The 12795-nt window shown below is 39.9% G+C and overlaps 1 protein-coding gene across 7 annotated transcripts in view; it reads left to right on the top strand.

Moving 5' to 3' along the window:
* The window catches only part of RABEPK (Rab9 effector protein with kelch motifs), a 28368-nt gene that overhangs the window by 1090 nt on the left and 14483 nt on the right, over positions 1-12795 (top strand). For 2 of the 7 annotated variants that reach the window (XM_020967555.2, XM_020967550.2), the window contains exons 2-5: positions 5157-5427; positions 5956-6014; positions 10504-10661; positions 12538-12690. In XM_020967555.2, the coding sequence (XP_020823214.1) occupies positions 5962-6014; positions 10504-10661; positions 12538-12690 (364 nt within the window). In that variant the 5' untranslated portion in view covers positions 5157-5427; positions 5956-5961. Of the gene's footprint in view, positions 1-4510; positions 5428-5955; positions 6015-10503; positions 10662-12537; positions 12691-12795 lie in introns of those variants that run through there. The other 5 variants (XM_020967551.2, XM_020967554.2, XM_020967553.2 and 2 more) reach the window with 5 other exon arrangements.

Here is a 12795-nt window from a genome sequence, read left to right as displayed (position 1 = left end):
GCAGTTAACTTCAGCAAGTCACTTCCCTTCTCTGCGTCTCAGTTTTTGCCTCTTTAAAATGAGTCGATTGTAGTAGATGCTCGATGAAGTCCCCTCAGTCCGAAAGTACACAGACCCAGCACTCTGGATTCTCTGTATATGACTGACCCGCATTCCAAGACTCTGGACTGCTCTTTTAACATACAAGAATGAGTCAGAAGTGAGGCTGTGAATTCTGTGATTTTTTAAAGATAGGTGTAATAACTGTTGACATTTATATGCCTTTTTTAAAAGCTTTTAAAGCTTTGCATTATCTCATTTGCTATTTACAACAGTCCTGTGAAATATGCATTGAAGCTATTTTTAAAATTTGTGGATCATCTAAAAATTACATAATGCCTAGCACCCTTTGAACCCTTTTTGCCACTTTGCCAAAGTCACTTTTAAAGTGGATAGGAGCCACATAGGACTGTGGCCTTTAGGATCTTTTAATCAGTCAATATATTTAAAGTCAGAAGATCTGAATTCATATACTGACTGTAACCTCCTACCTTTGTGACCTTGAGCAAATCTCTTCTTTCTGGGCCCCACTTTCTTCACCTTCAGAATGAAAGGCTCAGACTTCAAGCTTTAAATGTTGTGATTACTAATGAGAAATGAGTCTGTATAGTAGGCTCTGACCTTCTCAGGGGAAAAAAATGGTTGTGACAGGGTATAGGTCCTGGAAACCCTCCCTGCCCCCCCCAACTTGCCCTGAACTCTCCCATGTGACCCTGGCTTTTGCCTGAGGCTCTTCTCAATATAATCCTTTCAATTGTCTTTGCATTATGGCTTTGACCCTGCCCCAATCTCCGTTACTTCTAACCCAGCCCCGCCCTCATTATCTGAACCTGGACCCCTTGCGCCTAGGTCCTTGGCATTCACCTGGGGCACCCCAGGCCTTTTGGGTCCTTCTCTGTTACCTCCCAGTAACCCCACACTGCTTGGCCACTTCTTGATCACATCCAGATCTTCCCACTGTCTTTCTGTTAAATTGCTCAGATTCCTTAAGAGTCTAGCCCAGTTGTACTGGCATCACAAAGGCTCAGATTCCTTAAGAGTCTGGCCTGCTTGTCAATACAAGCATCACCAAATAGCTCCGATTCTTAAAATCTCGCCCACCTCAATCCATGTTTTAATAAACTTTCTCTCTGACTGAAAGAATTAAAACCCAAGGGAAAAGCCACGAGAAAGAAGAAGCCAAAAAAGAGAGAGAGAGAGAAAATAACATGCTTTGATCTGCATTCAGATTCCATAGCTCTTTCTCTGGACGCGGATAGCATTTTCCATCATAAGTTTTGGAATTGTCTTAGATCCTTGTATTGATAAGAGAGTTAAGTCTATCAAAGCTGGTCATCCTACAATGCTACTGTTACTGTGTACAATGTTCTGGTTCTGCTCACTTCACTCAACATCAGGTCATGTAAGTCTTTTCAGGTTTTTCTAAAGTCCACCTGTTCATTGGGACCATACTTCTTAACTCCAGCCATTTTCCATCATGCTGACATGACTATATATCTTTCTCACCCTCATTTCCTTCCTCATCTTGTTCTGGAAGCTGTATTTAAATCAAGACTACCATTACTTCATGAAAGGATATGTTAGTAAGACTTCCCTATGGCATTGCTCACCACCCCTATGACTTACCTAGACCAAAACATGCTCCCCTGACCACCACTCTCCCATTAGAACATTAAAATCCTTGAAAGCAGGAACTAACTCACTTTAGTATTTGTATTTTCAGTGCTTAGCATGGTGCCTGGCACATAGTAAATGCTTAATAAATGGAGGTTTTTTCTTCAGTCAGGCAATCATCCAATAGAAACCTGGACACCTCCAATGGGTTGGAACTCATTCCACTTTTGGACAGTTGTAATTATTAGCAAAAGGTTTTACTTGCATAAAGCTGACATACAAAGCCTTTCTATATTTATCCCCTCCAATATTCTCCACCATTAGAGGGAAAGGCCTAGAAAGTCCTACACCCAATTGTAAAGGCTTTGAGTACAGCCTGGTGACAAAGTGTTTGTCTGCTATTAGGGGACTAACCTAGCCAGCTACAGAGAAACTCATCACCAAGAAGGTTGGCCATCAGTGCATGAAATTTTAGCCACATCAACTCATGAAGACCATGTGGAAAGGGCTTTGATCTTTAGCCATGGCAGGAAAACTCATACTCAAGATACTCTCTTACTGTCTCTCTCTCTCTTTTTCTCTCTCTCTCTCTCTCTCCCTCTCTCCTAATAGTGCTTATCTTTAGCTAAGAGGAATAAGATACCAATACAGTTAACTCTAGTCCATGATAAGTGAATGAGAGACATGCAAACAAACTGCTCTGGCAGGAAAGGTCCTTACCAATAGAAGGAATAAGGAAAGGCTTCTTGGAGAAGTTCACATCTGAGTTGGGTTTTAAATATACGTCGAAATTGGATAGCTTAAGAGGGTATTCCAGGCATGGGAAACATCATAAGGAGATGCCCAAAGGCAGGGAAAGGGTGAGGTATACTTAGAGCACAGAGAAGAGTGAAGTTTGACTGTAGTAGAAAGTAGGTGGAGGGGATTATTAATAGGAGATATGGGAGAAATGTAAAATATCAGGGGCTTCAATGCCCAACCTGCTTCCCTCACTAGGTTGTTGTAGGGATCACACAAGATGTTAGCTGTGAAATAGTTGTGAAAAATATAAAGTGTAATACAAGCGTGAAGGATTACTGTTACAAGCCACCCTCCTTCATTGGTCTGGGTCAGTTACCAGTTTGGCAACTAAAGTCTGAGGTGTCTGTTTTGTCTCCAAGCAAAGTATTGTACTACTCACTTTTCTTAAGTGCCTTACAATGTGAAGGTCCCTCAGGAAGATGGATCTTTCTCTCTCTATAGCAGACATTTACTAGAAATTGGAAGGGAAATTCTCCTGGAATGGTAGGTAAGTGCCTGGGATGGGAAATGTGACAGAGTGAAATGTAAAGGTTGTTTGGTAGAGAGGTAATTTGTGCAGTGTGGCTTAGTAGAAAATGTGGTGGTCCCAGAGTCCGAAGATCTGAGTTCAATTGCCAGACATGAGACTTGAAGTAAATTAAATAATCTCTTTGAGCCTCATTTCTTCATCTGTAAAACAAGGATGATAATGCCTGTACTTCTTATTTCAGAAGGAAGTTTTGATCATTAAAAATTGTGGCAACAGTAATGAGCTCTATATGTAATCTGTTACTTTTATCATAGCATTGAATGACTGAACTTGGGCAAGTTTTCTTGAATGCCATAGGCTCCAGCTAGTTCCTCCCTTTCAAACATGATCTTGCTGGCAAAAGTCTTCATTGTATTATGAGAATAGGTTGTTGCTATTGCTTTCAAGCTTCACCTAGCTTTTTAAGTTCCCTTAAAAAAAATTGGCTTAACATGACTCTGGACAGCAGATGTACTACAAAGTACATTGGTATAAGGGAAAGAGCCCTGGATTCGGAGCCAGAAGAACTTGTTTTTATTTGGAACATTTACTAATGGTATGTCCCTAAAAGAAGACATTTCTCTTCCCTGACATTCAGTTTCCTGATCTGGAAAATAGGGATAGTAACAGAATAATAATTTTGAGGAAAGCTCTTAATCAAGAGCTTAGTAAGAGAAGTTATAGCATAGAGCTTTGTTTAAATATCTTCATTTGCAGACAGCAGGATGCTGTATAATATATGTGACTTAGTGGATTGTGATAAATTTCATGAGAGTAGTACCTGTCTTAATTAGCTTTTTGTCTTGCTCAGTATCTAGCAATCAGAATCTACCACAGAGCATTCTGCTCATTGTAGGCCCTAAATGTTTCTAGAATGAGTTGATAAAGACATGAAAAAAGCAATGCCTTAAAGTAACTGAAAGAAAAAAGAATTACTTCGGGGATAATCCTTCATATTTTTTTTTGAATGGGGAAATGTCCTCTTTAGAATACTAGGAATCTGAAGGTTAGAAAGTTACTGGCTCTTTTTTTTTTTAACTGGACAGTGCTCTTTCCATTACTTAATGATACTTCTCATGTTACTTGTTAATCTCTCTCTCTGAACCTCAGTTTCCAAACCTGTAAAATGAATGAATGGACTAAATGATGTCTAAGGTCCCTAACAACTCTAAACCTTCTTGTGGACGTTTTTGGCTACCAACCCCTAAATGTCCTGAATACTGCTTCAGTAGGGACACCCCAGGAAGGAGATGAGCACAGAGGAAGGGTCTAGAAGCTGACTACCCCAACTGTGTTTACAGCTTCCTGGAAAGACAATTTTAGTCCTGACCACCAGCAAATCATTTCACCTCTCTCTCTGTATCTCAGTTTCTTCGTCTATAAAGTGGTCATTATAATACTTCTACTACCTGCCTCTTTGTAAGGGTTTTAAGGAAAATGCTTTGTACACCTTAAAGCATTACAGGGGTCTCAGGATTCCTTTTTACTCTTAGATTTTATTGAGGACCCTCTCCCAAAAAGCTTTTGTTTGTATGGGATACGTTTGTGGTTATTTACTATATATGTTAGAAATTAAAATGTCTTAGTATGATTATGAAAATAATTTTTACCTCCAGAACCCTAAAAGGGTCTCAGGAACGCTTCATGCTTTGAGAACCATGCACTGTAGAAATGTGAGCTTTTATTGTTGTTTTTCAGCTAAATGGGGAAACAAGTTAGCTAGTCTTTCCAGGAAGAGCAAAATGAGCAGCGTTTGAACAATTTTTAGGGTAGCAATAAGGTGTACTGGAAAGAGTGTTGCTTCTGGAGTCAGAAGACCTAGCTTCAAGGCCTGGCTCTGCCATATAATAGCTCCTGTTTGACTCAGAGAAAGTCAGGTTCTTAATCTCTCAGTGCTCCAGACAATTTTCCAAGACTATAAATTACAGAACAGCAGATCTTCACAGGGGGTTTACTTGCTGAGAGTTCCATACTCCACTGAAACCATGGTTCAAGGACAAAAGACATTATAATAAGTCATATTTCAGTGCTTTCAGGGTAAAGCACACATAACCTTACAGGATCATTCTGAGGATCAAAAGAGATAAAGTAGGTAAACCACTTAGCAAACCTTAATGCGCTAAAAAAAATAAAAGCTGTTATTATTATAAGTCTTAAACCGCTCTAGAAATATAAGTTGTTATTGTTATTACAGAACCGCCAAAGCAACTACTTTACACTCAGCCACAGAAGCCAAACCTCTCCGCTTTCCCCTCCCCCGTCTATCAGTGCAGGCGGAAGGTGGAGCCCCAGGCTGTAAGCGGGGCGGATCCTGTGGCCCGGAGAGACTGAGGCCACTCGCTCGCCTGAGCAAGGCAGGTATCGTGGTAACGCGGTCATGGGCCCCACACATTCCGGAGCTTCCCCAGCCACCAGATCGAGCCGATAGCAGGCGAGAGCTCAATATACAGGAAACAATTTTTGGGGTGAGAGGGAGGGGGTGGAGTGGAGCTACGGGATTGGGGGTGGGGGTGGGGAGGCGGGAACTGGGAGGTTTGAAAAGGTGACAACAGAGGATGGACAGCTTCGATCCGAGAGAAGGATCATTGAAACTAGAATGGGAGAGCAGCATGTTAAGGGATGAGTACTTGAAAACAAGTTATCTATCCCCGTGTTAAAGCTTCTGCTGTTGCATATTTACTAATCGAGAGCACACGCGCCACCTCCTTCACTCTTTTATTCCCTTAATTCCACAAGTCCAAAGGGGTTGACCACTCACTCCCCAAGGAGTATAGCTTGGTAGCTTATTGAGAACTGCATCTTTGAGGTCCTATGCAATTAAAGTCTACAAAGATCAGGACTTTTGTTTTTGTTTTTTAATGCCACAGTGGGCATGAATGGCCGCACAAAAGTCCTCATGTCAAAACTTACAGCTTTCCTGAGCCTGGCATTATCTCAAGGCTGCTGGTAACAACAGTGAGTTGCTAAAAAGTCCCTCCATTTCACCTTTCTAGGATACCATGAAGCTACTTCAAGTCTTGGAACCTGGAGACTGCCCGCAGAAGGCAACATGGTCAGTAATAGAAGATTTGAGTACATACTTTTGCCGATAACTAGCTATAGCATATTGGACAAAGTGCTTTAGAGAATATTAAGAGTTGGAAGGGAGCTTAGAGGGCATCTAGTCTTCAGGTGAGAAAACCAAGTAAAGCAGCTTACCTAAAGTCATACAGCTAGCTAGCTAGTGACAGAGTCAGGAGTCACTGGAAGGGACCTTAGGAATCATCTATAGTAGTCCAAACTGGTCATTTTACAAATGAGAAAACTCAAGTACAGCAAGGAGAAAATACTTGTCCAAGGTCAGTGGTGTCAAACTGAAACAGAAAGAGGCCACTATATGTATATATGGATCCCTGAAGGCTGCATATTGACTTAGAAAACCACATTTTAAAATTATCTGTGTTTTATTGTATGTTTACTTATTTGTTAAATATTTCCCAATTACATTTTAATTTCATTCAGCTGCACTGGAAAGGTTTGTGGGCCACATATAGCCTATAGGCTGCTGGTTGACACCTCTGTCCTAGTTCATACAGCTAAAGTAGTCAGGGGAGTGGCATCAGTTTGAACTCAGGTCTTCTGTTTGACTCCCAGTGTTCTTTCCATCCTCCCGTTCCCTTTTATGGGCCTGTTTGCTCACCTGTCAAATCAGAGGGTTGTATTCCATAACCATTAAGGCCCCATCCAGTTCCACAGTTCTATGATTGAAATGAAATAGTTTACATTAAAAAAAAAAGATGGATAGAGACCCTGTAGAACTCTGTAGACTATATAGATCTTCCTGCAGTCATAAATTTTGTTTGGACTTATTATTTCGTCAGTATAGGAAACTCCATTTACTTATGCAGCTCTGTGACTTAGAGTTTTAGAAAATTAAGTGACTTTCCCAGAGTTACAAAGTTACTTTGTGTCAGAAAAAGGACTATGAAGCTAGCTTTCCCTGACTCTAAGCCTACTTCTCTATCTACTACTCCATGCTTCCTCTATGATAAGAGCACCCTCTGTATTTAGTTTCAAACTGACTTTTTTAAGAGGATCAGAGGCATAATTATTGCAAAGCAGACATCATTTTACTTCAGTGCATTTATTGGGTAGAATTAAATCAATGACTATCTAATGTTCTCAGTTTTAAAGCTAATGCTGGTGATTTCTTACCATGCGTTATTATTTCACCAAAAGATTTTCCAATATGAGAATATGGTTTCAGTTAAATTGGCATCACTGTTCCTCTACCCATTGCTCAGAATAGCAATGGGGTACTCTTCAGAAGCAGTGCAGTATAATAGAAAGGGCCCTGTTTTTAGAGTCAGAAACCTATAGTTGGAATCCCAGCCCCAACACTTCCTGACTGTGTGACCCTAGGCAAGTTACTGTAGTCAGTAAAAAAAGGATTTGGATGGAGGTAAAAACATGTACCTTTCTTCTACACTAATTAGCTGACTTTGGGTAAATCATTTAATCTCTCTGAACCCTAGTATTCTAATCTATAAAAGAAAAAGGTTGATGAGATAATCTCCAAGGTCCCCTCCTACTCTAAATTTCATGATTCTATGATGAGATTCCCTCTAAGTTCATTTTATGTCTCTGAGACTCAGTTATTTCCTATATAAAATTGGCAAGTAATAATGCTCCTACTACCTACCTCCTAGGATGATTGTAAGACTCAAAAGAGATAATATGTCTAATCAATTTGTGAAGAGCTATATATGTGATAGCTATGGTTATGCTTGTCCTATCCATGTTCAAAGGGCAACTCCACTTGGGACCCAACTGGCCAGTTCCAGTTGGGCAACTCAGCTCCTTCCTTCCTCCTTTCTTTCTTTCCTTCCTTCCTTCCTCCTCCCTCCCTTCCTTCCTCTTTTCCCTCCCTTTCTCCTCCTCTGAACTCCTTTTCTCCCTGCCTCCTCTCCCTCTGTCCACATAGGGAATCATACCCTTACCTGCAGGTACTCTGCCCAAAGGAATATAAATTTTGATCTCTGAAACCTTGCAAGACATCTTGGGGTTTACAGGTTAGATTTCTTTTTAGGGACCATGCTTTAAACCCAAAGCATTGATTGGCCAATAATAGGTCCCAGCCCAAGCCTCATTTGGTTATCATTTGGCCTCTGATGGTTCAGAGTGCATAAATAGCAACTGTTTCTGTTTTGGCCAGAAACCCTGAGGGTCTTCCCCTGACAGATTGATTTTTTTTTTGACTTGGTAAAAGGGGCCATTCTTTGCCTCATTTCTTACCCAGACTTAATCATCAAATGGGCATTGTCTCAGACAAACTGAGACCTTGGAAAGACCTTAACTTAAAAAGGCTAAGGCATCCCACTGCATCAGGGGCCATCCCCAGTCATCCTGATCTATATCTTGCCTCTGGACCCAGATGGCTCCAGAGGAGAGAATAAAGCAGGTGACTTTGCACAGCCCTGCCTCACTTAAATCCAATTCACTTGCAAGTCACGACATTACCTTCCACATGTCCTGGTCTTCTTTGAAAATGAAGGACAAACAACAACAAAGAGAAGCTAGGTGGTACAGCAGATAGAGTTCTGGGCCTGGAGTTAGGAAGACTCATCTGCCTGAGTTCAAATCCAGCCTCAGATGCTTACTAGCTGTGTAACCCAGGGCAATCACTTAATCCTGTTTGCCTCAGTTTCCATATCTGTAAAATGAGCTGGAGAAGGAAATGGCAAACCACTCTAATATCTTTGCCAAGCAAATCCCAAATGGGGTCAGGGAGAGTCATGACTGAAAAAGGACTAAATGACATCCACATTCAAAACAATTTAATGATTAAAATTAATAAATTAAAATTAATAAAATAAATTATTTTATTTGTCAAAGATTCATCAGTTTCTGCTTTACAGTTACTTAGGAAACATATTAACTAGTATTTCTCAGATAATATTTCATGACATTAGGGTTAATAAGCTTACACTAATGTCCTCCTTGGATGCCTCATCATGTATTAGAGATGCCTCTGGATTCTTGAAGGCAGCTCCAGCAAAATCCAGGCTCTGGTAGGTCCTGTCAAAGTGGAAAGGCTTTGGGTAAAGGTCAGTCAATCAACCACATATGCATTCATTTCAATCAATCAACCAACAAACATAAATTAAGCCTATTATGTGTCAGGCACTATACTAGTTGCTAGAGATACAAAAATAAAAAAATGAAACAGTTCCTGCCTTTGAGACTTACATTCTATTGGTGGAGATATGTATGTATGTATGTGTGTACATATGTATGTATATATACAAAATAAGTACAAGGTAATGGGGGGGGTGCTCAAAAAACCGTCTTCTGTCCAAGAACCAATCTAGCTAAGTATTGAAAGTTGGCCACTAAGTAATTGGGTTTTTTTGGTCATGGTCACCTATGAAAAAGATGGTTAATAGAAGGTAGCAAGGTCTGGCAATAATAATAACTGACGTTTATTTGATCTACAAAGTACTTTCCCCATAGCAGATCTATGAAAGCAGGTGGTCCTACAAAATTTATTTTAATGAAAATTCCCTGGGCCCAGAGGAGTCAAGAGGCCACAGTTCTAGACCCAGTTCTAGTACACCCTAGATAAATGTACCTTGAATAAGTTCTTCTGACATTTCTGAACCTGAATTTCTACAAAATGAGAAGTCCAGGAATGAAAGTTGGATTGAGAGTCAGAGGCTCTGAGTTTGAATTCTGACTCTTCCACTATATACAAAAGCATGACCTTGTACATCACTTGACCTCAGTTGCTTCATCTTTAAAATGAGGGAATGAGAGATGATGGCCTTTTAAAAATTCCCTTCTGGGGTGGCTAGGTGGTGCAGTGGATAGAGCACTGACCCTGAAGTCAGGAGGACCTGAGTTCAATTCCGGCCTCAGACCAAACACTTGACGCTTATTAGCTGTGTGACCCTGGGCAAGTCACTTAACCCCAATTGCCTAAAAAAAAAAATCCCTTCCAACTGTTACCCTGGGATCCTATGACTAATTTTAACTGGTTATTGTGAAGTGAAAAAGAGTGAAAACACACACATACACACACACACACACACACAAACATACAAAGGTGCTACTATATAGAAGTCAGGCAGCAAATTAGCTCTAATGAATATATATGCATATATATATACATACATATATATATGCATATATATATACACGTACATATATATGCATATATATACATGTACATATATAGGTGTATATATATATAATGACATGGATGATACAAGCTGTATTGCCCTCATTTTACAGAAGAGAAAACAAAAGCTCAAAAAAGATCAACTGATTTTTATATGGTCACAGAGCTAGTATAACCCAGCTCCATTGACTCTACTTCCAGTTCTGTTTCAACTACACCACCACACTGCTTCTATTCACATGGAAAAATGCTCTTTTGAATTAGACAATCACACTGTGCACAAGACTCCTTTTCCCTGGTGCATATTTAATGGTGAAGGAAAGCACACACCGCTTCATTTATTTATCACCTTGGTCTCTTGAACACAAAATCCTGTTGGCAGGTATGCCTTGGCTCCCCCTGGACATGGCCCCTGTGCTCGAGTTGGCCATAACTGCCTCTACCTTCCCCCTGGTCAAGATACAGATCAAGGAAAAGTCTTCGTGGTTGGGGGAGCAAATCCTAATGGCAGCTTCTCGGATGTGTACTACATTGATCTGGGTAAGATTGAGAACTGCAGAGTGTCTTGATTTCAAACTGTACTGTCCCTTTGATTGGGGTTGCCGAAAAGGAATTTCTACAGAATTCTCAGCCAATTCAGTTTGAACTGGGCTTATGGTTTGAACCCCAGCTTTACCACTTACTGTGTGACTTTGAGCAAATCCTTTAAACTCTGAGCCTCAGTTTTCTCATCTGTAAAGTGAGGAGGCTAGATTCATAAGCTCTAAGGTCTCTTTCAGCTCTATTACCTTGGGGTCCTATGACCAGTCCTAACATTACTGTGAAGTTAAAAGGAGTGAAAACACTGAAAAAATAAAAATGTCCTTTATAGAGGTAAGGACATTTATGTTTCTCTTGCAGTCAGGTATATTGAGGGTGAATCCTGACTTTATTACTTATTATCTGTGTGACTTTGGACAAGTCACTTAACTCTCTAAGCTTCAATTACTTCATCCATAACATGAGGAGGCTTGACAAGATGATCTGTAAGGTCCCTTGCAGCTACACAACTTACAATTATGTGGCTCCCTGTGCCTCAGCTTCCTCATTTGTAAAATGGGGGTAATATTTGCACTGTTAACCTCCCAGAAACAATCTGAGAGACCTGTTAATATATGAAGTGCTCTATATGTGTAAGCTATCATTATTATATTATTAGCAATCTTCCAGGATTGTTTTCATATAGGAAACAATAAATGCTTTTTCATTTATTCATTCATTCAAATGAGATAATGGTCATAAAATTCTTAATAAGCTTTCAACTTCAGATAAATCTCAGTGTGTATACAGAGAGCCTTCACTGGTGAAGACCAAACTCTTTACCTCTTGCTATGCAATTCTTGCCCATATCTTTCCCTAAAATCTCCAAATAGGATTTAACCCAATATATTGAAGACTTCCCTCTAGTCTTTCTCATATTATAGAAGAACCAGTAAACATTAATATAAATGTTAGCTATATAAGATTTTTTTTCTCCCTCCCTTCCTTCCCCCCTCCTCAAGATGACAATCAATCTGATATAGGCTGTAAATGTATAATCATATGAAACATGTTTTCACATTAGCCATGTTGTGAAAGAAGAATCTGAACAAAAGGAAAAGACCACAAGAAAGAAAAAAAAGAGAAAGAAAAAATAATATACTTCATTTGTATTCAGACTCCATAGTTCTTTCTCTGGATATGGGTTGCATCTTCCACCATGAGTCTTTTGGAATTGTCTTAGATCATTGTATTGCTGAGAAGAGCCAAGTCTCTCAAAGTTGGTCATCCCACAATGTTGCTGTTACTGTATACAATGTTCTCCTGGTTCTAGTGAGCTATTATTATTATAGAAAATTGATCATTCTGGGAGCTAGGTGGCACGCCTTAAAGTCAAGAGGACCTGAGTTCAAATCTGATCTCAGATACACAATACTTACTAGCTTTGTGACCCTGGGCAAGTCACTTAACCCCAATTGCCAAGCAAAAGAAAAGAAAATTCATTGTTTTCATCATGTTTAAGGGAGTTCCTGGAATCAGTCATTCACTTATTACTCTTTTATATTCTTGATCCTTGAATAAAATAGCTTTTTTTGTAGTCAAGTAAAAGTCTTGGGATGTTGAGTTTGTCTTCTATAGACTCATGAAAAGTATTCTCAGTAAATTATACTTTGTATCATTATTAACATACGCTTAGTAGATGCCTTCTTGTGAACTATTTCGATCACTTCAATGAATATGTACTAATTGTCTATTATATGTAAGGTCAGTTGGCTGACTGAATTTACAATTGACATATACACAGAAGATTACTTCTTTGCCACAAGCAGCATAAGCCAGGTTATCCAGGAGAGGAGACTGACCAACCAGCCCAATAATTGTTGAAAATATTTTACAGCTACCTATCGATGGAAGGAAGTAGACTGTGAGGGTCTATTGGCCCGCTATGAGCATGCCAGCTTCCTTCCCCTCAGCACCCCTGGCAGGATCTGGGTATTTGGAGGAGCAGACCAGTCAGGGAACCGAAATTGTTTACAAGCATTGGATCTTGGTAAGTGCCTCATGGCCACCTGCATTACCTGATGAGGAAATCATATCATTCCCTATGGAGGAAATTATTTGGATTGTAGTGAATAACTGTATGTCAAAGCTGTTA

This window comes from Phascolarctos cinereus, unplaced genomic scaffold (assembly GCF_003287225.1).
Source record: "Phascolarctos cinereus isolate Bilbo 61053 unplaced genomic scaffold, phaCin_HiC Scaffold_2;HRSCAF=192, whole genome shotgun sequence".
NCBI lineage: Eukaryota > Metazoa > Chordata > Mammalia > Diprotodontia > Phascolarctidae > Phascolarctos > Phascolarctos cinereus.
The sequence above is the reverse complement of the archived record's forward strand: the minus strand, read 5'-3'. Positions and strand labels throughout refer to the sequence as shown.